The sequence below is a fragment of the Podarcis pityusensis genome, assembly GCF_964106645.2.
Source record: "Podarcis pityusensis genome assembly, chromosome: 9".
NCBI classification, from domain to species: domain Eukaryota; kingdom Metazoa; phylum Chordata; class Lepidosauria; order Squamata; family Lacertidae; genus Podarcis; species Podarcis pityusensis.
This window is the reverse complement of record NC_138034.1, coordinates 51,741,366-51,767,230: the sequence shown is the minus strand read 5'-3', so window position 1 is coordinate 51,767,230 and position 25,865 is coordinate 51,741,366. Positions and strand designations below refer to the sequence as shown.

General features: G+C 40.3%; 1 protein-coding gene across 30 annotated transcripts in view; it reads left to right on the top strand.

Annotated features, from left to right (window-relative positions):
• Positions 1–25,865, top strand: part of ANK2 (ankyrin 2) — a gene marked incomplete at its 3' end in the record, with an annotated part of 313,486 nt that overhangs the window by 198,985 nt on the left and 88,636 nt on the right. For 24 of the 30 annotated variants that reach the window (XM_081020238.1, XM_081020257.1, XM_081020255.1 and 21 more), the window contains exons 5-9: positions 11,214–11,312; positions 15,945–16,130; positions 16,890–16,913; positions 18,035–18,133; positions 21,031–21,129. In XM_081020238.1, the coding sequence (XP_080876364.1) occupies positions 11,214–11,312; positions 15,945–16,130; positions 16,890–16,913; positions 18,035–18,133; positions 21,031–21,129 (507 nt within the window). The remainder of the gene's footprint in view (positions 1–11,213; positions 11,313–15,944; positions 16,131–16,889; positions 16,914–18,034; positions 18,134–21,030; positions 21,130–25,865) is intronic. The other 6 variants (XM_081020247.1, XM_081020252.1, XM_081020231.1 and 3 more) reach the window with 1 other exon arrangement.

Genomic DNA, 25,865 nt, shown 5'->3' with positions numbered 1-25,865 from the left:
TTTTTCTTTCTACATTAGCTGGGCATCCTGCAAAATTGTTAAGAACTCAGTAAGCCTGAGGTCGTACTTGCTGTGAATTGCATAGTGGCTTTGTCAGTCATAGGGTTGGCTGAACTATAGGACTAGCCCAGTACTGTGTTTTAGTATAAAGCTGCAATAGGAGGTGGTTTATTTAGATATATAGCCCTATTATGAACCCCATTGGTTCACAGCAGGCAGCAGTACTGCATCATAAGGAAGAAGGAAAAAACAATTTCTTGAACAGAAGATTCACAGTGCATATTACAGTGACAAAGGAAGTGAGTACCAAGAAACAGAATAGAACAGCATGAATCATATGCTTCCCATTAATTTCCCCCTGATATTTTAGCTCTCAGCAGTTCTTATTTAAGTCCACCAGCTAACCCATAGTTTGTGGGGGAGAATATCTTCGGTTAAAACCAAAGAAACAAAGTGAAATGGAGGGATGGGAATTGAGGGAAGTGGGAGCCCAGGGACCTTTACTAATCCTAATTAATATTCTCCAAAGCCTCTTTAAAAACAGGTAACCAACCAACCTATGCCCGTTTTCTTGGCTCTGCTGAGACCTGTACCCCATACCAAATCCTTTACCCATTAAGATCATGTCTGTATAAAATAATTTTATTTACATTTGTCAGTCATGTCATACAAAATAAAATGTCTCAATATATATTATGAAGAAAGAGAAGGTATGAAATTATATACTACACCCATGACAATGCTCATGGTTTTTCCGTTTCCATTTTTTGCTAAAAATCATTACGGCAAAACATTGGCTCATTTGTTTCTCTTTGTATCCCCTTCCTCCATCAGATTAAATGAATGCTATGAATCATTTTAGCTCAAGAAGCTATCAAATTATGTGTTTTTTTCATTTGTTCTAATTATACAATTATCATGAACATTCATTATCCAATTTTATTTCGCAATATTTTTCACCAAAATCTTTAATACAATGCCAATATTTGACTTCTCCGTCCTTTTTTTTTTAAAAAAAAAAACACCTCACTCTGAATCCTATTTTAATGAAAAATGCCAGAAATATAAATATCATCTTCACAGGGAGTATATAATGAATATTCTAGTTTTTCAGCACATTAATTGGTAGCACTAAATGTTCCAGGCACTGTCTACAGGCATTGTAGCAGATGCTTGGTCCTCGAATTCTGATCCAAATTGAATTGACTCAAAAAATAAAGACAGCCAGGCTCATACCAAAAAATAAATAAAAAATGACAGGTGCTCTAACACATTATACTCTCATTCCCACTTAGACGCAAACAATTAGATATAAGAGGGCTGTGTAGGACATTATATATTTAGATGTAGGCAGCTCAAATGTAGGCAGTTGGAACTCAACTTGTGCTAAATAAAGGGTAAATTACAATATTCTAGCAATGGTTCCAGGTACTTTAACTCTCCCACCTCCCTGTTTGATGGCTATATTTATGAGGACTCAAGAATCAAGTATTTGGCCCAATTTTTAGCTGCAGTTAATTTCTGGTACATACAACAGAAAATAAAGCACTAATATGCTGGCAGGAACATAGAGAACAAGAAAACAGTATTTTAATAATTGTTTGTTGTTGTTGTTAAAATTTGTTAGCCACTTTATCTTGCCCAGGCAACCCAGAATGACAAACAACCAACCCCATATAGAAACATTAAAACAGAGTGGAAAAGAAATACTTTTAAAAAATCCAACTTACTTCCAAAAGGCCTTAGGGAATTTATATTGCATTTTCCAGTGTTCATAGCACTTTATTATCTGGTTGTAAACTTTACAACAACTCTGCAAACTAAGTTGTCTTCAGCATCCTTGTCCTATTGCTTATGTAGAGGCTAATAATAATAATAATAATAATAATAATAATTTATTATTTATACCCCTCCCATCTGGCTGGGCTTCCCCAGCTACTCTGGGCGGCTTCCAAAAGAATATTAAAATACGTCAAACATTAAAAGCTTCCCTAAACAGGGCTGCCTTCAGATGTCTTCTAAAAGCCTGGTAGTTGTTGTTCTCTTTGACATCTGGTGGGAGGGTGTTCCACAGGGAAGGCGCCACTACCGAGAAGGCCCTCTGCCTGGTTCCCTGTAACTTGGCTTCTTGCAGTGAGGGAACTGCCAGAAGGCCCTCGGTGCTGGACCTCAGTGTCCGGGTAGAACGATGGGGGTGGAGACGCTCCTTCAGATATACTGGACCAAGCCAAGGCTAAGAAGGTCATAGCTTACTCTAAGCCTACTTGTGAGTTCATACCTGAGCTGAGATTTGAACTGAGGACTAACAGTCATAGCTCAACTCCTTTGCTAATACATTCTACAGTATTTGCTGCATGATGTGCAAAGCCTAATTGGCTCAGTCTTTCTTCTATTCAAATAAGAACTGATCTGATTATTTTTGCTCAGCTCTCTGTGTTTATTTTAAATTGACATAGAATAGAATCATAGAATCATAGAGTTGGAAGAGACCACAAGGGCCATCGAGTCCAACCCCCTGCCAAGCAGGAAACACCATCAGAGCACTCCTGACATATGGTTGTCAAGCCTCTGCTTAAAGACCTCCAAAGAAGGAGACTCCACCACACTCCTTGGCAGCAAATTCCACTGTCGAACAGCTCTTACTGTCAGGAAGTTCTTCCTAATGTTTAGCTGGAATCTTCTTTCTTGTAGTTTGGATCCATTGCTCCATGTCCGCTTCTCTGGAGCAGCAGAAAACAACCTTTCTCCCTCCTCTATGTGACATCCTTTTATATATTTGAACATGGCTATCATATCACCCCTTAACCTCCTCGTCTCCAGGCTAAACATGCCCAGCTCCCTTAGCCATTCCTCATAAGGCATCGTTTCCAGGCCTTTGACCATTTTGGTTGCCCTCCTCTGGACACGTTCCAGTTTGTCAGTGTCCTTCTTGAATTGTGGTGCCCAGAACTGGACACAGTACTCCAGGTGAGGTCTGACCAGAGCAGAATACAGTGGCACTATTACTTCCCTTGATCTAGGTGCTATACTCCTATTGATGCAGCCCAGAATTGCATTGGCTTTTTTAGCTGCCGCGTCACACTGTTGGCTCATGTCAAGTTTGTGGTCAACCAAGACTCCTAGATCCTTTTCACATGTACTGCTCTCAAGCCAGGTGTCACCCATCTTGTATTTGTGCCTCTAAACAATGACATCTAGGTCATTGTTTTAAAAAATTGTTTAAAAATGTCATCAGCTGCTGGTGAAAATAATTCTTGATTCCACAAGCATGAGAATCCAGTTTTTTGCTTACTTATATACTCCTCCTGCAAATCAAGAAGATGGGTTTATTACTCTATTACACTTAAAATAGAGTAATATCGGACACATTTTAACTGAGCTCATTTAAAAAGTGTACATTGAATACAATTAAACACTAATTCTGCCCCTACTGCTCCATATTTGCTACCTTGATCTAGGCCTGGGCTAGTTCAGTGTACTGGAAGTATCTTTTTTTTTTTGCTGAACCAGTCTCAATTTTAAAGCTAAAGAAACATTCTATATGGGTTCTAAAACCATGTTCCATTGTTTAGTACATTCCACCTCCCCATTAAAGATTTTTTCCAAAAGATGCATGAATGGAAGATGGCTTGCATAACTATTTTTTTCTCTTTCAAGCTTCCAATAAACTTTTATAAACAATAGTTACAGTTTTAGTTCTGAGAAAGATCCCGTTAGTCCTTCGAGAAACTTCAGTGGGAGTGTTTCAGCATCTTCTAATCTGAATTTACTATTTTCACAGAAAATCCAAAAAGTAAAAACAAACAAACAAAAAATACCAATGAAAGATCCGGATTGTATGGGAGGAAAATGTGGGATTTTATTTTGAGGAGGATGACGTTGTGTTGTTGCTGCAAAACATTTGCATGAAGGAGCAGCACAGAGTTTATAACAAACTACAGGGTGGAAGCACCCTGAGACTAATGACATTTTGTGTGGGTTTGGAGAAAATGACAAATTCTGGTTAGTTAAAAATAGAAGCAAAAGCTGCCTGTTTCCTCATGGCTGTGCTGAAGAAGTAGAGGCGAGGGGGAGAACAAAGACCAAGGCTCACACAGTCTCATAAAGGTGAACTACAAGTTATTGTTACATCTGAACAAATCCATTATGACAGCATTCTTCCTGTGGCTGAAGAATTCCTCTGACATATGGCTTCTTTTCCTTTTCTTCAGAGAGAAATGTCAATGCATTAAATAGCTATTTAAAATTCTGTGAAAATTGTCCTATACTATTTTCTGGATACAGCAGAATAATTTTGATCACTATAACTCATAACGAACAGGGTAATTCGTTTTACAAATTTACCTCCCCAAGTGTATTTTTCTTACAAATGTATTGCCCCATGAAATCTAATCTCTTTTTGTTTTCATGTTTCTATGCTCTCTGTTTTAGTTAATCTGTAACGGAGGTAGAAAGAAGGTTAAAAAAATAGAAACTTCTGACGCATATTCATAGCCTCATAATGTAATGTGAACATCTTTGGGAAAGTGGGTATTACGTCCTTAACTTACCCTTGTAGAGAAAGAGAATCTCTCCTGTTGAGATAAAATCCTCTTATGAGACATTTATTTTTAGTACAGCTGAAAATAATGCCCTGGAGCATAATGCAAAATAAAAGTTTGTAGAGTCCTAATAATTTTTATTCTTTTGTGATGCATTTTGAACTCCAAGAACAGAGACCTCCATAGAAATAATACTTCTATGGCATATTTCTATTACAGCTCAGGCCCAAAGCCCCTCTATAAAGTCTGATTACAGACTTGCAGCTGTCCTGTTGGGACAGTTAATAAGTTCACGCAAGCCTTTTGCATGCTTTAATTACATATGCTTTTAAAGGTAAAGCTGATGTGTTTGTGCTGGATATGAAAAGGGATGTGAAAACAGCATAGGACACGGGTGCCCAAACTTTTTTCAAAGAGGGCCAGATTTGATGGAGTGAACATACATGAGGGCCAATCAAAGCTGTTGAGCTTTTTGTAGGATTGAAGCTTTTTTTAAAAAAACAATTTTACCCCCCCAGGACATATATTGCCATGGGGGCTGAATCAAACGGCAGGCCGGATTAGGCCCCCCAAACGAACTTTGGACATGCCTGGTATAGGAAGTTTGAGTCCTTTCATTTCCATACGTTTGCTTTTATCACCTGATATGTCCTACGCTTCCTGTTCTCTTCACCTTTCTGAGTTTATTACCTTCAATTTCACAGCACTCTTTTATTGAACTACTAGGTCCATTCTACATTGATTCCACTAATGCCTGGGAACTCCATAAAGCCTAGCTCTAAACTTTGTTTCCTGTGAAGCCTTTGGCCCAGCACCATAGTCCTTTAACTTTTAGTGCATCCTTTATTTTCCAATCTTTCCCTTCCCTGTTTCCTTCATCTTCCTCCTCACTGCCTAAATTTAGATCACAAGCATCTTGTTTGGGGCAGTGATATATCTTGGTTTTGTCACTCTGGAAAGCACTTTGAATGCTGATGACACTACATTTTTGCAGGCAAGGGAGAGGTCACAATATTGCATCTCCGTAAATATTAGAACTGTTGATAAAATCTAAAGAACTACTGGTCAGCTAGTTTCACCTCCCCAAGGGGTCTTTTGACTTGAACAGCAGCCCTCCATAGCAAACTGTCTTTAAAACTAGATGGAGTTTTAAAAGTAGTTTGGTCTGGAGCATGATTATTTGTTTTTCAGAGTAGAAGATGTGGAAAGTCAAACTGGAGTCACAACAATTCTTAAGTAGTAATTTGGACCTCAAAAACTATCTAGAGTTCTATTATTTGGAATCAGTTAATTCAAAAGTAGCTTTTATACAAGTATATTCTTTTATAATATCTGGTTATTCAGCTTTTTCTTTTCTTTTCTTTAGCAAGCATAATTATGCTATAATGTCACTGAATGGATGTCAGAAATAAGACTTTTTAGTGCTCTGTTAGGTCTATATTAAGCCCAAAAAAGTAACCGTAGATGGGTTTGACAGTAAATGTGAGGCTTGCATAATGACAACAATCACTGTATTTAGCAAAGGGGGGGAACCACCTACAAAGAGCAATCTGATTGATTATATTGATCCTCAAATGCATAATTACTTTTTGAACCAGTAGTTAAAACAATGAGCATTTATCACCAGCAGGCAACTCCATTACACCAGAGCTGCCTCCTGTGCCCTATGTTGTCATTAATTGTTGCGTCATGTGAATAGTAGCGACACATTAAGATATGCCACCTGGGGCATTTTGATGGTTTTCTCTCCTCACTTAAAAAAATATTTGGCATGGAGATGCTGTTTGAATTATTTGGACAAAATTAAGAATGTAATTAAATATAGCAAATATATAAAAGAAAAGTAAGATTTAATTTTAGCCTTAATATTTTGAACTCCATTCTGTAGGGTGAGATGTATAATGCAAAATTTTGTAAATGGCAAGTGTTTTGAGGGACAGATTTAGCTGCGACTCTTTGGTGTGGTTTCTTTTTTGAGAATTTTGGAAAGGACCATGATTATCACAGTACAAATGAGTAGCTCTCCACTTTTTGGTGTGGGAGGCTTTTACATATTACACCCACCAACAAGATCTGCATATCCTTATGATGGGGCTTTGAGCTATGTGATTATCCTAGTGATATTTGCCAAAGAGAATACATGTGCTATTCAGAGCAAGGAGAATCACGTTATCGCTGCTGTTTGCTGGCTGTTCCCTACTTGGCTGCAGAAGAAATTCCTATTAGTGTCATCAAATTTCATTAGGATGTTTTTCTATGCCATAGCTTCTAAATTGAGTGGAAAAGAAATGCTGTCAATATCTCAAATGGGTCATATCTATAATTGTGAAGTAACAGACAGAAATAAAAACCACAGGACATAGTATAAATATTTTCTTTATGTTCCTGGTGATTTAACATGCTTATGGAATTGAAGGAGAGTAACCTGAGGGTTGCCCATTTATCATATATCATATTTCAGTAGGGACTACAAAAAGTAAAAATATAGCTAATGAAGATTATTTGTGCTTCAGTCTTAACCACACTTACCCAGAAGTAAGTGCAGCTGTATTTAAGAAAGCTTGTTCCCGATAAGTGTGTTTAGGTTTGTAGCATTACTAAACAAGCATTTCCAGACTGTAGAGTCCAGTGACATGAGTTCCAGTGAAGGAATGAGCTCCCCCCCCCCACAAAAACTGCACATTGCAGGCATGCCACATCGCCCAATCCAAACTGAGACCATGGGGGCGAGGGCGGCAAGAGTTATGTCCCACTACCCTCTCAGATCTGATCTGGATCAGGGACTCGGTCAAGCAGTTTGTGAAATAAAATGCTTGAACTCAAGGGCTAAGCCATGGCTCAGAATTACTTACTCACAGCTTAAAAGATAAAGGTAAAGGACCCCTGACCATTAAGTCCAGTAGTGGATGACTCTGGGGTTGCGGCGCTCATCTCGCTTTACTGGCCGAGGGAGCCGGCGTTTGTCCGCAGACAGTTTTTCTGGGTCATGTGGCCAGCATGACTAAGCTGTTTCTGGCGAACCAGAGCAGCGCATGGAAACACCGTTTACTTCTTGGTGGAGCAGTACCTATTTATCTACTTGCACTTTGATATGCTTTCGAACTGCTAGGTTGTCAGGAGCAGGGAGAGAACAACAGGAGCTCACCCTGTCATGGGGATTTGAACTGCTGACCTTCTGATCGGCAAGCCCTAGGCTCTGTAGTTTAGACCACAGCGCCACCCGCGTCCCTTTTACTTTCAGCTTATCCTGAAATTAATATCATGTAAAACTTAACAGCTCCATAAAGGATGGGATTTGATTGGTTAAGGGAGCATCTCTGATTGAATTACAGTTGTGTTAAAATGGTTGCTTACAGATGGTAAATGATCAGGTCATTCACAGCATGTGCAGGGCTGCTGAGAGGAGAATACAGAGGCTACTGATGTCCTTGGCTCACAGATAGCTGGAGGCCCTGATTCTGAGATTTCTTTTTCTTTTATTAAGTAAGTGAATGCACCTCATGAAATTGAAGATATGAGGCAAAATGTACATCTAAGCAGTATCTGTGAGAAGATGAGCCAGCCTGTCTACTCCCACCTTTCAGTGTTTTTAACTAATGAATGTTAACTAATGAACTTTAATCAAAATTAAAGCTTTGATTAATGAGTGAATTGTTTGCATGCCAGGTGATCAGAATCCTTCAATTTTTGTGTTTCCTGCTTGTAGTCCTTAGAATCTTCATAATCCTAAAGACCAGATTTCCCCTTGTCTCCTATTGCCCTTCCTTTCTTCCCAGCAACTAGGATGCACTTTACTGTGGTGGGTTCATGTGAGATCAGACACTCACTAGAAGTTATGTTGTGCAAATGCACAGTAAATGTGGGTAAATGTTAAAAAAACCCCACTCCCTGCAATTGGCAAATGCAAAAGGTGAAAACTTTGCAGATAATACCTGGGCATTTACATCTCTGAGGACCTCTCATGGACTGCAAATATTAATATGGTTGTGAGGAAGGTGCAGGGGAGGTTGTATTTCCTGAGAATGCTCAGGGGACTGAATCTATCTCAGCACCTACTTCTGTCCTATTATCACAGTACCATCGAGAGTGTCTTAACCTATAGTATATTATCGTGGTATGGGAGCAGCTCTGAAACGGATAAAAAAGCTTTACAGAGAATAATTAAAATTGCCCAGAATGTTATTGGGCTCCAACTACCAACCCTGGATGAGATCTTCACGTCTCGCACTTTGAAGAAGTCACACAATATCCTGAGAGATCCCACCCATCCTGCTCACAACTTCTTTGAACTGTTGCCTTCGGGCAGAAGATATAGGACAATGAAAACACGAACCACACGCCTTCTGAATAGTTTCTATCCAAGAGCTCTGATTGCACTAAATAATGATCTCAGGGCCAGTTGCAAGAAATAGCAAGCAGGGAGTAGGAAGGAATGAGACAGGTTTTTAGGTTATGTTATGCCTTTAATAGGTTATGTTACATTCTGGAGTATGATATGTTTTTATAGATTATGTCTGAATAGGATGAGAGTGTTGGAGATACGTGCAAATGTGTATGTGAACCCGGTCTTTGGGTGGGTGTTTGATTTTCGTTGTTGTGTATACTGTGTATATACGGACAATGACAATAAATTTATCTAAATCTAAATCTAAATCTAAATCAAGCTTAGCCGTGACTCCAGCTGTGCAGGAGCTGAAGTCCAGGCACATATTAACTTTAATGGGTCTTACTCCCTGGGAAGTTAAGGCGGGTGCATGAATGCAGTAATTAGGCCTGAATAGATTTGGTTGAAACCTTGGAGTTATGCTAATTTGCAGGATGATGGTAAATAAAAACATGACTCTTTATAATGCAAAGATGTATCACTGGTTAAAAGAAGCAAAACTTGATGCAACCATTTTATGCACCCTTCTGTATTGTTTAAGGATTGAGGGGTTGGTCTGGATGATTCCTGTGGGTCCGCACTAAGCTTCTAGTTTTGTATCTGCAAGACTGTACTCTGTAGTAGAAGGTACAGTCATGCCTCAGGTTAAAGACGCTTCAGGTTGAGCATTTTCCGGTTGCCTTCCACAGCGACCCAGAAGTAACGGAACGGGTTACTTCCAGATTTTGCCGCTCGCGCATGTGCAGACGCTCAAAATGACGTCACATGCATGCTCAGAAGCGGTAAATTGTGACCCGCAGATGTGCAGACGCAGGTTGCGTTCTGCTCAGGATGCGAACGGGGCTCCGGAACGGATCCCATTCGCATCCAGAGGTACCCCTGTACTGTTGAAGTTTGCTAATGTAATGGGACTGGCTAAGTCAGTTAGGAATCCATTTACACGTTTAAAGAATTGGTCAGATACATATGTGTTGCTATGGCAACAACTGGCTGATAATGCTCTTCCAGTATGATGCAGGCCTCCCCTGACCTGGCTGTTGGCCATGTCATCTTGTAGGTAGGAGAACAATAGTCTAGCCTTTCTTTCAACAGAGTTAGCCTTTCTTTCAGTCTGCTTGAGAGCTGGGAAGACACACTTTCAACTTGCAAAGCCTACTTGTTAAAATTCTAGGAACTTCATAAAATCATTTTACTCTTATTAATATTCTACTCAAAACTATCTCTTGTGACCCGCTGCATTGTATGAATTGAATCCACAGAAAGGCAGATAGGAGTTGCTTTGGCACACTCTCCAAAGAATCTGAATCTTACGCTCACATATTTCAGTTCCAATTATAGAATTGTCTCTATTGTACAGTATTGTTTTATACAGTTTTTGAAGTAAACCACTTGGAGGCCTACTGGCAAAGGGAGATATATAGAATCATGAATAAATAAAATACACATAAATATTAAACCATTTGTACTAGTAGTGATCCAGAATGTTATGGCCTTGCACCGAGTACAACAATGTCTTGTAAGAGTTAATTTGCTGCTGTGCTATGATCAGCACAATTTTAGAATCAATCAAATGCTAAACACATGTTGTAGCCAATACTATTGGCTCATTTTGTTGAAAAGTCACATACTATAAGCTTGTATACATTATTTTAGAATTCCGCCATTTCTGCGGTTTTTCTTGAGGCCATGGTTTTATAGTGCCCAGTGGGCTGCCTCTAGTTAAATAAAAGCAATAAATAAATATATTTTATCCCTTTCCTCGTCAGTGCTTATAAAATTTTATTGCCAGTTTTACATTCCCATTTTCCTACATAGAAAGCAGTCTAGTAATGAATTCTCCTAGCGAACACCAAATTACCTTAAATGCTATGAAAAAGATATCAAGGGGATACTAAGCTATAAAAAGCTATGTGGAGTTACTAAATCATTACCAAAGAGCCAAAGCGTTCATATTTCAGTGGCTTGTTCATGCAGCAGTTTGAAAACATGCATTCTATTGCAGCCTTCACCTAGTGACCTCCAGAAGTTTTGGGCTACCATCTTCCAAATGGGAGTCGGTAGTTCAAAACATCTGGTGAAGCAGCAGCAAATGGGTACAAACTATTATATGGCACACCTCATTAATTTAAAAAGCAGAACTTTATATTTGTTGGTTTTCTTTTCCATTCTGCTTCATTTTACTTGGGAAATGGCAGCTGAGCTTTACTTTTTAATATCCATGTTTTGATATCATAATTCCTTAGGTCCTCAGTGAAATTATTATTTTTTGTGTTTGTGTTTTCCCCTAGAATGGCTTCACTCCTTTATACATGGCAGCTCAAGAGAACCACATTGAAGTAGTGAAATATCTTCTTGAAAATGGAGCCAACCAGAGCACTGCTACTGAGGTACAGTACTTGGATCTTTTATTTACAAGCCTTTCTATAACCTTTTTCTTTTTCTTTTATAAAACCGTGAAGATGAATCTGTGTGGTACACACTCCTGTTTCTTAGTTTGCCCTGACTTATCTTAAGAGCAGCCTCAAATGCTGTCATCGGGAGGGAGGGGCTGCTTAATCCTTTCTTTCTTGCCCTTCACTTGCTCAGAACGATTATTACCTCAGGCTGTTCCCTCATCTCCAAGGGGAAGGATGTGCTTTCCCTCAACCCATGAGATAACAGCTGGCAGAGGGGCATTCTGAGCACACGTAATGCAATAAGGGAAAGGGTTATGCAGCATCTCCTGCCCTCCTCCATTATTCTTCCATTCCCAATGAAAGATTTCAAGCTGCTTTTCCATTAAAAGAGCCATCACAGGAAAGAAATAGATGACTGTGTGTAACCTGTAGTCTGGCCCTCAGGTCTTAGAAAACTTCAAACACATTGTTTCCACACCTTGACTCCAGCCAGTTCCTTAATCTCCAGTCTTCTTAAAGGGCCCTGTTATTCCTTCTCTCCCTATAGAACTATTTTCAACATTCACCAAATGAGATCCCACTTTGGGGCAGATCATCTATAAAGTTACAATATGTTTCTCTTTCACTTTTTAATCATCATGAAGCTTTATCAGGAAAAATTTGTGAATAAGGAGCATGTTGAGAGCAAGGAAGAAGCCAAGCAGAGCTGAAAAGGATGGTGGTATAGACAGAGTTATAGAGCCTAGGAAGAAGTTACAAAGTACAGTAAACTAACTCCACTGATGTCTCCCAGACTTAGTTACGTTTCTCACTTTTTGCAGAGGCACAGCTCTAATTTAATGATTCCTGGCTACTATTTGTGCTTTCAGAGGGCTTAGTTTTAATGTATATAGATTGCATGATATATATGATGTTAACATGGCGTAATGTCACTTGTTCCTATCTGTTCAGGGTGTCACATATTCATGCTATTAGTACCAATTATCACCCAGAGATGATTTCTTCTTGTGGTCTCCCATTTGAAGAGTATTTATTGGTTTAAAACATGTAGCTCATTCTTCATGGTAACAACTATCACAGAGATGGGTTCATAAAATTTTTTAAAAATACAACACTTGAAAGCAAATAACATTTTTTTAAAATTATAGTCTTAGTAACCAGCAACACAGTAATTCACTAAGGAGGTCCCAGTTTTAAGGCTCAGCAAATACCTGAAAGTTTTAAGTTGGTGCTGCTAATTACTCAGGGCCCACCCTATACCAGTCACTATAATTTCTTTTTAATGTTTTTAATACTGAATTTTAAATCATTTCAATGTGTATGGGGCCCTGCTGATGAAGGGTGGGTAATAAATTTAACTAGTAGTAGTATTAGTAGTAAGAGGGAAGGGAGTTCCATACCTTGGGTACCACCACCAAAAAGGCCCTCCCTTCATGTTATGACAAGGTAACTGTAATAATATTTTGAGTAGAGTAGCCCTTGAAGACCATCAGTTGGTACAGAATTCAGTGGCCCACCTCTTCAGCAGGGCTGCATTAGCAGAAGAACGTAATCTCAGAAGACCCTTGCTGGATCTGACTGGGAGTATTTGAATAAGTTGTCTCCTGGAAGCCGACAGCCCTTACTGCTTGTTCCTCATATATAGTATTCAGTGGTCTACTTCCTCTGAACATTGAGGCTTAATTTCGCTAGTGCTCTGATATCTGCACTGGATTCCGGTTGTCTTCCAGGCTCCTTGTAAGGCACAGATTATGACCTATGAGACCTAACCCACACTGGCTCAGCATACCCATAACATGTCCCTTCAAAAGTTACAACGTTAACTTAAGTTTTCTCCCCCGCCCCTACTATTATGGTATTATAATGTCTGCCACAGAAGTAAAAACTTAGAAAGTGTTGATCTATGGACAAATCTGCATGTTTTCATAAAGCTCTTCCACTTTTAGCAACCGTGAAAAGCGGTCCCTTATCAATCCCTGCATTTGTCACCCTCCTCGGCATGGAGTTAACCCACCCCAGGGTATTCAGAATGGTATGACATTTATTAGCATTGCACTCCAGCCAAGCCTGCCTTTGTTAACAGCTGTTTTCTCTATCCTTTCATTCAGCGGATACTATTGCATTTGATGATGGTTCCTAAAATAATGCTTTCTGTTGCTGGGATGGGCCAGGATCATGTTACTGTTGCAGCTTTGCTAGAGTATGAAATCCTGTGTGGTTGCTAAGCAACAAGGCAGAAACAGCATTTGTAAATGAGTCACTGGCTGATCTTGAAACCCCCAGTTCTCTGCTGTTGTTGTTTAATAATCTACAGTAGATTCCACCTCCCCCCAAACAAACTAATTCATTTCTCTTAAGAATACTGTAATATGATATTGGAGATGTGAGCATACTCTCCTAGGAATAGCTGTTGTGGGGTACTGTTTTAAGACCAAGCTAGTGCTTGAAGCACAGTGAGGTGCCCTCTCACATCTTTCCTGGTGGATCTAAAATAATCCTTCTTTTCAGCCAGCACAACTGAGTCTCACCTATTTTGAAATGACACCTCCTTCTTTTCTCCTACTGGTCTAACCAAAGGATAGGCTTCCTATAACTTTACCTCAAACAGCTGACACTAGATTGACAACACTAGATAGCAACCATACAGGCTGCAGTCCGAGAATTCCTCATTCCTTCTGTATGCCCAGGGGGATTTTGGACTTTAATCCCAAACAGTCCTCCTTCAATTGTATTGCAAGCTGCTTTTGGAATTTGAGCATACACAGTGAAAATAAAAATAAACATTGAAAGTTGCCTTATACTGAGTCAGATCATTAGTCTGTCTAGTTAAGTAATGTATATGTTGACCAGCCGTGGTTCTGCAGGGTTTCATAAAGAGAGCTTTCTCAGTCCTACCTGGGGACCGAAGCTTGAATCTTTTGCATGCAAAACATGTGTTTTTAGCATGATCAGTTATGCATTATGAAAGAAAGGATTTGCATTAAGAAAAGGAGAAGAGAATAGTACATTTATACATATAGATGCAAATTTAGAAATAATCACTATAATTTAAACAGAAATACAGTACATCTCACCATAATGGGGAAGACACCAGGGGACTTGTGTGCCTGCTAAGTCTGCTGATCAGGTGTTACTAACTGTTGATGGACAATGTTAGTGCCCTGTTGATGTGTATGCCCTCCCTTTTTGTGACTCCTTAGGACTAGACAGCCCTCAGACAAAGAGCTCCTTCAAATAGAGGCCTGCTCTCTGTAAAAAAGGACACCCTATGTGGATTACCACTGAGCTGTGGGACATAAGCCTTTACACAGTGGTTCCTATATCCCAGTCCTAACTCAAACATAGGTACCTGCCTTATACTGAGTCAGACCAATGGTCCATATGCATAGACTGGCAGCAGCTCTCCAGAGTTTCAGATGCCAGAGATTGAACTTTGGACCTTGTGCGTGAAAAGCAGATGCTTTACTACTGAGTTCTGTCCCTTCCACAAAAATCAGGCTTTTGACCTTCTGTTCAAGGCCTCCAGGAAAATGCACCAAATCTCAGGATGTGAGAAAAGAAGGAAAGGGACTAGTTCTCTGGACCATATTGTGCTTATTTCTCATTCTTGGCTTGAGCTTTTTCTGTTGGCTCCATCTCCATGTCTCCCAGGCTCTACCCTTGACCTGGAGCATACTGCCTTATTCTAGCCTGCCAAGCACTCATCTGTTCTGCCCTGTGTTCAACCAGGCAACACCCTTTGAGCTCCAAGTCTCAGTCTTCCACCTGAAGGTCTGAAATTCAGCTCTCCCTTCCACATGTTTAAACAAGTGTTCTAGATTGTGGCTAGCAGAAACATTTTCCTGCATCTTCCCCTGAACTGATACAAACTTCTTTCCAACTTTGTTTGCCATGCTTAAATTATAAAGGGGAAGAAATAAGACTTGCATAGCATGCCATTTCATAACCAAACATTATTATTGCATATGTGAGTTATTAGTTATCTAATACAGTGGACGCTTGGGTTGGGAACGCGATCCGTGCGGGATGCACGTTCGCAACCCGCAGTGGCGTGTCTGTGCCAGTTGTGATTTGGTGCTTCTGCGCAAAGCGCGATTTAGCACTTCTGAGCATGTGCGGCCTCCGAAACCCGGAAGTAACCTGTTCTGGTACTTCCAGGTTTCGGAGCGCCTGTAACCTGAAAAAATGCAACCTGAAGCGCCTGTAACCCGAGGTATGACTGTACATAATAGTTGATTGGTGACTTCCAATTAATATAAAAAAGCTAAATTACAATCATCATCAGTAACTAACAATAAAAAACCACCCAGCATAAAAAAACCCCCAAAGAGCACCAGCAACATTCAACTGTCAGTGGTATATGGGCCAAATAACTCATCACTATAACATCAGCCTTGAAAATGCCACCTATGTTTTTAACATTATTTTTGAACAGACGTGAAATGCAGTAGTAAATATGTTTGGAGATGGGCCTCTCTGGAGTGTTTGGTGGGTTGTCAGAGTTTAATATATCGCAAGGTGGCTAATAAAATGTTGTGTGTTGAAGTACAACACACCTCTTCGTGGGAGCTCTTTATATGGGTTCTGGCTTCATGCGGAATGTTTTATTTTCTGCTGCAACAGGACGGCTTCACTCCATTGGCAGTTGCATTGCAGCAAGGACACAATCAGGCAGTAGCCATCCTTCTAGAAAATGACACTAAAGGGAAAGTCCGGTTGCCGGCATTGCACATTGCTGCCAGGAAAGATGACACCAAATCAGCGGCTCTTCTGCTCCAGAATGATCACAATGCTGATGTTCAGTCTAAGGTAAAAATACGCTTGTTTCCCCCTCCTTGTTCTCCAGTATTGGTAATCGTACTAAAAACTGGGATGTCCAGGGCCTGTTTTGTCCTTTATGCAGGACAAACTCAGATGTATCACTGAGAAGAAACAACAATCTTTAGTAGCTCCTTAAACAATTTAGATGTTTTTCTGCATTCACATGTTGCACTTTTTAAGTGTACATGTAAAACATCTTACATGGTAACAAAAAAAGAAACATATACTTTTGTTAAGTGGCCCTAAGAGATTCCTATCAATTCCATTACTTTAAAAAAATCAATGCAAATAATAATGCTCCTCTTCTAGTAGTTGTTGCTGAAACCTGTATCTGCAATAAAAGCTCTATTGTTTAGTGTAGAACTGCAGGAGGAAACGGGTTAGATTTTCAAAGGCACAAAAATCGCTCTTCAGTTTCTAAGTTTTTCTTTTGCTGACTTTGTAAGGGTGTTTGACAGTTTTTGCATTTGAATATGTAGTCCAATTAACACAAGGTTAATATCAAATTCAGTCTTTGTAAATCTGACAATCTGTTGTTGGGAAGGGGGAAGCTGAAGCAGTGTTGCTGTTGAGTGGGAAACTGGTTTGTGGCCCAAGAGAATGTGGGTTGCATACAGTTAAATTGAATACTAGTTCAGGCTTTCTCCCATAACAACAAAATAATTCATTTCAGCGAACAATTTAGGCCTCTGTCTTTCTGCCAATCTGTAATATCTTTCCTCTTTTTTCCAAAACATGCTGCAACAGATGATGGTGAATAGGACAACTGAGGTACCAAAAACAACAGTTTTGTTAATCTACTCCCCCCTCCCCCAGATAATTGCTGCATTTTCCTGTCATATGCAGTTCAAACTTTATCCAATGTCATTTCTAAATGTGCACAGATGACAAAAATGTATATTTTCTCCTCTGCTTTGATGTTTTTTCTTCCCTTGTTCTTTTGAGATGGTGGAGATTGTTTTTAGATAACAAGAACTGGGAATTAGAAATGGAAGTAGGCCTATGGGGATAATTTGAAATACAGAGTAATTGCATGTGATATAAGGCCATGACTCCATTAATGCTAATCTGCAGCATGGTTCCCATGGGTAGTTGTTGGTTATTGATAAATGAAGAGATCCCAGTGGGAACCCCCTCAAAGGTATTGAGGTAAACTGTTTCTTTTAATTTTATGACAGGCATTTATGGAGGTTTTAAATGAAGAGTAGCCTCAAATCTGTCACTGGGAGATTGTGTACAGTTTAATATTTTCTACTGTAGCTGCTATACTGTACCATTATTCTAATATGCTTTGGTGAAAAAACATTAATCTTCTAACCAAAGCAATACTTAAATTTGGCATGGAAATGAATTGGCAAGTGTCTCCATTTGGCCTCAAGAACCATCTGGGTTTTGTGATCATATGCTATCAAAACTTTGACGGTTTTATGAGGGCTTATAAGGAATAATTAGGAAACCAGACAGAATAGGCCTATTTGCAAGAAGACCATGTTGAGGGGAGGGGACTGGTGCCAGGTGAAAGCTTTCCTCATTGTTAGTTAGGTCAAATGAGCTGGGGAAGTCCAGATGGTGAAGTGACTCTTCTGAGCATGCTCAGAAGCATCATTTCTTGCTACAATCAAGGGATTTGTAGTTTTCCTTGGTAGAAGACCCAGAGAAGGTTGCTTTGTTGTTGTCTGCATTAATAAAAATGGAAAAACCTGAGATATTAAACTGGAAAATAGTGCTTTTGGTTACCTGTTACAGGAAGTAGTAACATTAACTCTTCTGTTTATAATAGGTTGGCACAGGGGGAAAATGCTTTGGGTTAATGTTTGTCTAGTTTAAAAAAGTTAAATGCTTCCTTATGTAAAAACTGGTGCATTCTGATTAAGACTGTTTCTTTTTTGCAGAGTGGATTCACACCTTTGCACATAGCAGCACACTATGGAAATGTTAATGTAGCAACACTTCTACTCAACCGAGGAGCTGTTGTAGACTTCACAGCAAGGGTATGGATGCTTTGCTTTTTTGTGCATTGAGAGAACAATGAAAAGAGGGAGGTCAGTGATTGATTCTATGAACTTTCTTCAAATGTCCAAATTAAAACAAAACAAAACAAAAACCATTTACAAGTCTGTTTTGAAAAATTATGAAAAGTAAATGATTCTTACATTTATTCTTGCAACAAATAAGCCATTTTTTTCCAAAGTATCAGATTGTAATAAATTATCTTTACACAATACACTTATAGGTAGAGGGAAAGAATGTAAATTTCATGCACATGCTTCAGAACAGATTAATTGAATTATTAATATAACTTTTGGCATACTTAAAAAACTGTGTTGTAGCAAATACCTTATGCTCATTACTCTGTTCACATATGTACTTTGCACACAACAAGCGCCAACTGTTTAATATTCTTTAATGCTTAAGATATGTAGTATATACTGTTCACATTGGAGTTCAGCTACTAGCCATATGGAAATAGAAGCAGGCTTCTGCACACGTATTTCTACGCTTCCTTGTTCATATGAATGTTCTACTTGAATGCTGTAGGTAACATTGAAGGCCCTGCTCTGTGTCACTTGCCATTGATTATACGATAGGTGGCCAGGAACAGAGCCTTTTCTACTGTGGCACCTGCTTTATGGAATGTTTTAATTTATTTATGGGATTTGTACCACACCCTTCCTCTAGAAGGGATACTTCTGGCTCCTTCTTTATTTGCTTTACAACAGGCAGCGGAAAGTACTTTTACAGTGTGAGTGTGCCTTTTAATTCCACAACAGTGCCATCTTACACATGTCCACTCAAAAGCAAGTCCCACTGAGTTCTCAATGGGGCTTACTTCCAGGAAACAATGTATAGGCTTCTATCCCAAACTACCATATTTTTTGCTCTATAAGACTCACTTTTTCCCTCCTAAAAAGTAAGGGGAAATGTGTGTGCGTCTTATGGAGCGAATGCAGGCTGCGCAGCTATCCCAGAAGCCAGAACAGCAAGAGGGATTGCTGCTTTCACTGCGCAGTGATCCCTCTTGCTCTTCTGACTTCTGAGATTCAGAATATTTTTTTTCTTGTTTTCCTCCTCCAAAAACTAGGTGCGAAAAATACGGTAAATGTACATGGTAACATGCTTTTAAACTTTCACTGGATGTTGATGATTAAAAAGGGTTGTTTTGTTTTGACAAATTTTGTCAGTCACTTTGAGTATCTTTTAAGTGGGAAATCAATATCACCATCATAAAAAAGAAATAAATCAGTGTCAGGCAATTGGTCCTCTCTCTAGGCCAATTCCCCATGCTTTTCCTGCACTCCTCACCAGCATTGCTCTGTGCCCACCTGGGTGTTTTCACCTGGCTGGATTATGTCCTTATTTGTAATAATGCTTCTTGCTTGCTGGATGGAGAGGTGTGGGTGTACAAAACCCCTGGTTTTTGCATGTCTGTAATTCAGCCTACCTTTCCAAGGTAAGAGTCACATCCATTGCTACACCCACTTTTGTCTTTAGCTCTGCCTGTCACTGGCATGTGGATCTCAGAAGGTTCCCCCCAAGACAATGTGGTCCTCAAACTGAAAAAAGATTCCCTACACCTGTTCTACAGGTGTCCTGTCCATGTTCCCTCCCTGCATCCCAGCTGCTGGGACTATATACACATAACAGCTGTTCAGGATAAGGAGATGTATTTAAGCTACAGTCCTGGGAGGAAATCCCACTGATCTTACTTCTGAGGAGGCATGCATAGAATTGAGCTAGAGTTAGAATTGTTCCCCCATCTTGCCGCTGAACAGCTGAAAGCTTGATTGCCAATTGCCTGAAAGGGCTACATAGGGTCAGCCTTGGCTGCTGCATACACAAATGAATAAGGTTTTAAGGTTTGCCTTTTCTTAATATTTTATTTATTTACATGGTTTCTATCTCACACCTTCAACAGTGTGTTCCCAGGATGACTAACAATTTAGCAAGAAGCAATTAAGATACAATTTTAAAAATAGTAGACAGAAAATACAAAAAACCCACCATACAACAAAATGTAGAAAATAATAAAATAATGTGTACAAACTAAACATCTGCATCTTAATATATTTCTGTGGATTGCTTTTCCTGTTTTCTACCAAGAGACCTAACCCACAGCTGAAATATGTGCAATGACAATTGGAAAAAATGAAGGATGAGACAAAACCTTCCCACCTAATTAGGACCTTTTTAATGCTGATATTTGTTACAATAATAGGCTTCATTGTGTCTTAGCTAATGTGCTATGATTGTTGCTGTATATTTAAGCACACCAGTATGTTATGAATATTGATTTATTTGTCTTGCATACAGTGTGAATGTGATGTTCGATGTTTGGTGAATGTTTTTGTTGCTGCTTAGTAAATCAGTGAAGAACCTCCTGAAGATACACAAAATACCCTTTAAAAGTGCACATTTGAAATTATGTAGGCATATTACTCTCATGAGATTTTTGTGCATACATCAACAGGAACATTTGGACCTGCGTTATTGCATTCAAATTAAGTAATTATACTGATTAACAATTGAAAATTCATTAGTTACTAAATGAAGATAAGTGAAGTCTTCCATACAAAATTACCTCCCCTTCCCAGTTCTCATGAATTAGAACTGTTGTAGTAAACTTCTGTTTATTCAAACAAAATGTTAAAACATAACAAAGATCAGATTTTTTTCTCTATATAGTTATAAAAAATGCATATATTTTAGTTCCATTTAACAGCATTTGCAAATTATTGCTATGAATGTTTTTCTCAAGATAGGACAGTGCTAACTGTTTTCTGTATGCTGTGATGCATCTTCTATACTGTATCATGTCAAAACGCAAAGCCATCCCCATTGAACCTCTTCAAGTCCATCATGCTTTTTGTTTGTTCTTTTCATGGTGTAGAATGGAATCACCCCACTGCATGTGGCTTCCAAAAGGGGAAACACAAACATGGTGAAGCTCTTGTTGGATCGTGGAGGGCAGATCGATGCCAAAACCAGGGTGAGTGTTTCTATTCCCTGAATGTCATCCTGCACCTCCTTCCCCCCTTCTGTTTCTTTCTTGGTTTATGCAGGGATCAGAAATATGAAGAGCAAGATGCATTCCTTTAGAGATAGCCATTAAGGAAGCCATTGTTTGCATTCAAGTCTTGAGTCCAAAGTTTTTGTTCTATGACTGAAAGGAGAATTTCCATTCATGGAAGAGGTTGTTTTACTCATGAAAGGAGTAACTCTATGAATGGTAATTCCTTCTGTCCATGGAGCAAAAACTTTGGATGCTGAATGTTCTTGCTTCACAGCTGCCACTTTACTTCAGTGACGTCTCAAAAATTTATTCAGTGCCACCTGATCTTTCAGAGGAAGCTGTCCGCTCTTGTTGAACTTCTCAGCAAAACTTCCAAGAGTTCCTAGAATTAATTTATAGACTGTTAACAAGTCAAGCAAGATATGATTGCAGGATCAGGCATCAGACTTCCCATACACCAACCCATATAAATAAGAGACCAATAAGACTGGTTTTGGGTCAAAACAGGCCACAACTTTATTGAATACGGATGGAAGATGTTTGGCTTGAGCATAGGGCAATCTAAATACTTCTGGCCCGCCCTCCAGAAGTGACGCGTGGTCAATCCAGGCAGGGGTTCCTAAGACTTAACATCAAAAAGGGTGACCCCCGCAGGGACCGCCATCTGAGAGAATACCTTCAGCCCTGGCCCAGGGGCAGGCAGAGACTACAGCATCCCCTCCGTCCAAAACAAAGGATTGCCCCAATTCCCAACCAGTTGTGACAATTGCTATGAGGTAGGCAAAACCCACCAGGTCAGAGCCAATTAGTCCGGTGGGCAAATTCTTACCCGGCCCCATAAAGAATGGCAACCACTGTAGCCACAGCAAAGTCATTGATTAGCAGCATAAGCCATGGGTGGGTGGGCGAGGAAACCCAGCGCAGGAACAAACAGGCTGTGCCCCAGGTGTAGGCTGCTCAAATGGGCAAGGGCGACTCTGAGGGAAGCCCACCATTGGCTCCATCAGCTCTGCCCACTGGCACAGCCCAGGTCCCAGCCTGTACCCCCATTTGCCAAAGCAGGGTGCAGGCTAGGATCTGGTTCCTGATAGGTGGCGGGGGCTTATGCCCCCTCCTCCCATCGGGAAGGGCACTGCAGATTGAATTCCTCTGTCGGGGCCCCAGTGAAGCCTCCTCCGTCCTGCAGTGCTGCGGCACCAAAAGGCGTGAGCGGACTTGTCTTAAGAGTAATTGAGAAACCACAAGCAGAATGCTAATCTTGAATTCAACAGATATAATTTATTTTGGTTTTAAGATTTATTTAGAAGTAAAAGAGAAAGATCTTAGAGCTGAAAAATGGTCCGTGGCCCTGGCAAATAATTGCTGGTTGTAGTATTGGGCACTGTGTTTGCATACTAGTGTAGAAAAACAAACAGTTGTGTACTGCAGAGAGAGAGAGAGAGAGAGAGAGAGAGAGAGAGAGAGAGATTCCTTTATGTATGGAAGGTAGGCGAGAACAAGTGTCTTTTTTGATTAATGAAGCTTCAGTTCTGGGACAGAGTTACAGACAAAAGTATTTTAGAATCACAGTTTAGGCACCTATTCTATCCAAGCATGAAAGCACAATGTGATTGCACTGGTCACACTTTAATTTGTTATACATTATTCCCCATCTTTTGAATATGCTATATTGCTAAACTGGCTAGATCAAAGTGCAGCCTTGCAATATGCGATCTGTACAGGACCACCTCCAGTTTCTCACAAAGAATCTAATTTTAAAAGTCTTTCATTGTTTGGCTTATCACCCCTGTCAGCTGGGAGTGTCGCTCAAAGCTGCTAGCACACAGACACCCACACAGAACCTAGCGAGTGTCCCAAAGCACTGGCACCCTCATTTGCACAGGTTTAGCACCATCCTTTCTCTTCGTTCTCAAGGGCACTGCTGACAGCTTCTCAGTGTGGGAGATTCCAGAGCTTTGTGGTTTGTCAGTGTCACGCTATTGTGTGGTGTCCTTGTGTCAGGCTTTGATCCGTTTATGTCCACTTTGTTTTACCTTTGCTCTTTCTGCTTAGCTATGGCCATAAGTAAATAGAGCAATTAAAAACAAAATAGGAATGATGTGACACTTGCCAGTTTTCAAGGATACAGTGAGTCTAGCTTCACCATTTGTCAATTGGAGAAGTGAATAGAAAAGCATCTTTATATCCCAGTGATTTAGCAATCTGTAACCCACTTCAAACAACCAGGAAAGCTGCTGCCTCCTCTTTTAGCTTCAAACATTGCACCCTATCTGGTAGATGGGACTTGGAGGCCAAACTGCACATTGCAAACAAGGCAGTTTCTGGAGGGGACAATTACCTCCTACTGTTCCTCCATTTCTGCTCACACACTACAGTTTCCCCCGCTTGTGTGGTTTAAGAAGCATGTTAACTCATGATAGGGCTCATGACCATAGGGCTCAGAAGGAGGAAGAGAGGCTGTGAGCAGCTTAAACCTTTGGTTTAAGTGCAATACAGAGAATGTGTTTCTCCTTATTTTCTATGGCCAGAACCTTAGCCACAGGCTTTCTGCTGTTAAGAAAAACGTGGCAAACAGCAGAAAACAAAGATGGTATCTGAGTGAACAATAAAAAACCAGGGAAAATCACACTTAAACTCAAGGGAAGGCTTTATTATTTTGACAGAATGTGCAAAATTATCATTGGCAGACTTCATTAATAAATTTGAATTATGTTTCTTTAAGGGTCTTCCCAATATATCTCTTTAGTGATTGCAGTTAAACACAAACCCACTGAATGTTGTTGTTAAACTGAAAGAAAATGGAACCATTGTTCCCTCAGAATTGGCTTTTGATGGTGTGCTTACCGAGCGGAAATCAGAGCAGCCTCTGGATTTCTGCCTTTCCTGGACTTTCCACTTCTAGGTCCAAAACACTTGTTTGTGGTTCGAGGACCCGATCCCCCCCAAAGTGGAATGAATACACAAGGACACGTGATATAAGGTTAATGGGCAAGAAAAGGCCACAACTTTATTGATTACAGCAAGTGAAAAGGTATTGGCTTAGGCATTGGATTACGTCAGCTGACTCCACCCCCTCAGAGAGGGGTGAGTCTGAAACGAGGGGGGTTTATTCACCAGTAGGTGGAGCCTGTTGATTCTAATCCAACTATAGGCTCTCCCCTGATGTCACCGAGGGTCGTGCCATGGCCTCCCGCCAAGCAGGCATCGGACAGAATACACGACCGCCAGATTCCTTTAACGGAATACCCAAAAATTGAAGGCATAGGCGATGGCCACACGTAGCCCTTCGACACCACAACACATTATTCCAATGCCTAACCTACCCACCAATACCACGAAAATTGTGACGATTGCTACGAGGTAGGTGAAAAAACCAAAAAGCCAAATGGAAAAATTCCTACCAGGCCCCCCGGACAACCAGGGCGACCAACCTAAGGTCCATAGCAAGGCCAAGGAAAACTAAGACCCTGCGCTCAAAGGGAGTGGAGGGTGGGTGACTTGCAACGGGACGACAAAGAGTGAGGCCGAGGAGGGGCTGGTGCTGCAGCATTTAGGCTGCTGTACACACCCCCTCGGAGGCACCTGGTTGGGTGCCTGCCGATGGGCATGGGCGCCAGCCAGGTGAGTGGGAGGCAGGGGGCTAACGCCCCCTGCTAGAGGAGGAGCTCGGGCTCCCGCCCACAACCACTCCCCTCTCTTCAGGAGGAGAGTCTTTCTTAGGGAACAGCTGACAACTGCTGAACTGATGAACAAGTCCGCCTGCTGTCTGTAAAGCTTATAAGGCCCCAGAGATTTGCCACAGTACTTTTGTTGCTCTGCTTCCTGGTTGTAGACAGAAAATAGGACCTGGCCATCAAACAGACTGGAATTTTGGCAAGAAGTGAATCTGTCAGTAGAGTTCTACAGCTGGCAGCATGACTCAGTGAGATGTAGAGCACCTCACGAGTCACAAATTGGTGAGAGGATCTGAATTCAGGTACAGCTATTTGAAGAGATTCCTTCTTTATTCATTAATTTATTTGAAAGCTTTTATAAATTGCTTAAAATTTAAAAATCTCTCAGCAGTATACAAAAATAATATAAAAACTATAAAACACAACCACAGAAGCTGTTAAACAACACTGTAAAAACAGATGTGCGTTTGTAAATTGTCTAGAGTTGGGTATTTTTCAATCAAACAGTATATACGTTTTGTTAAATAAAACTAAAACTAAATAAATGAAGGAAGAAAATGAGACAGATCAAAACAGGAATTCAGAAATAAAAGGCCTGGTCAAAAAAATATGTCCTCCCAGAATCATTTAATTTTCCTCACTGTGGGGCTCACTGTGGTTTAATCTGAATGGATTTTTCATGATTCAGTAATGAGCTCTGTTTTCACACTGAAGCTGAGCACTGCTCTTGTACTCCATAATTTGGTTTTCTCATTTCAGGACACTTGAAGTCTGTGCCTTGATAGGGCACTATTTGAAGGGTGTACATATTGTCACTAGGTTTCAGTTGCCATGGGAAGATAGGTAGGGAACAGGGTTGCCTTAAAGGCAGAGCTGTGCACAAATGGCCTCTCAAAATTCTCCAACCTGTTGGTGAGCAGAGTATTCAGGGAAACCATTTCACCTTTTTTTCCAGCAGGAAGGGCAATTATCCAGCAGTGGATGGGGTTCAATTATCTCCCCCCCCCCTTAATTTTGTTTGTTTGTTTGTTTGTTAGG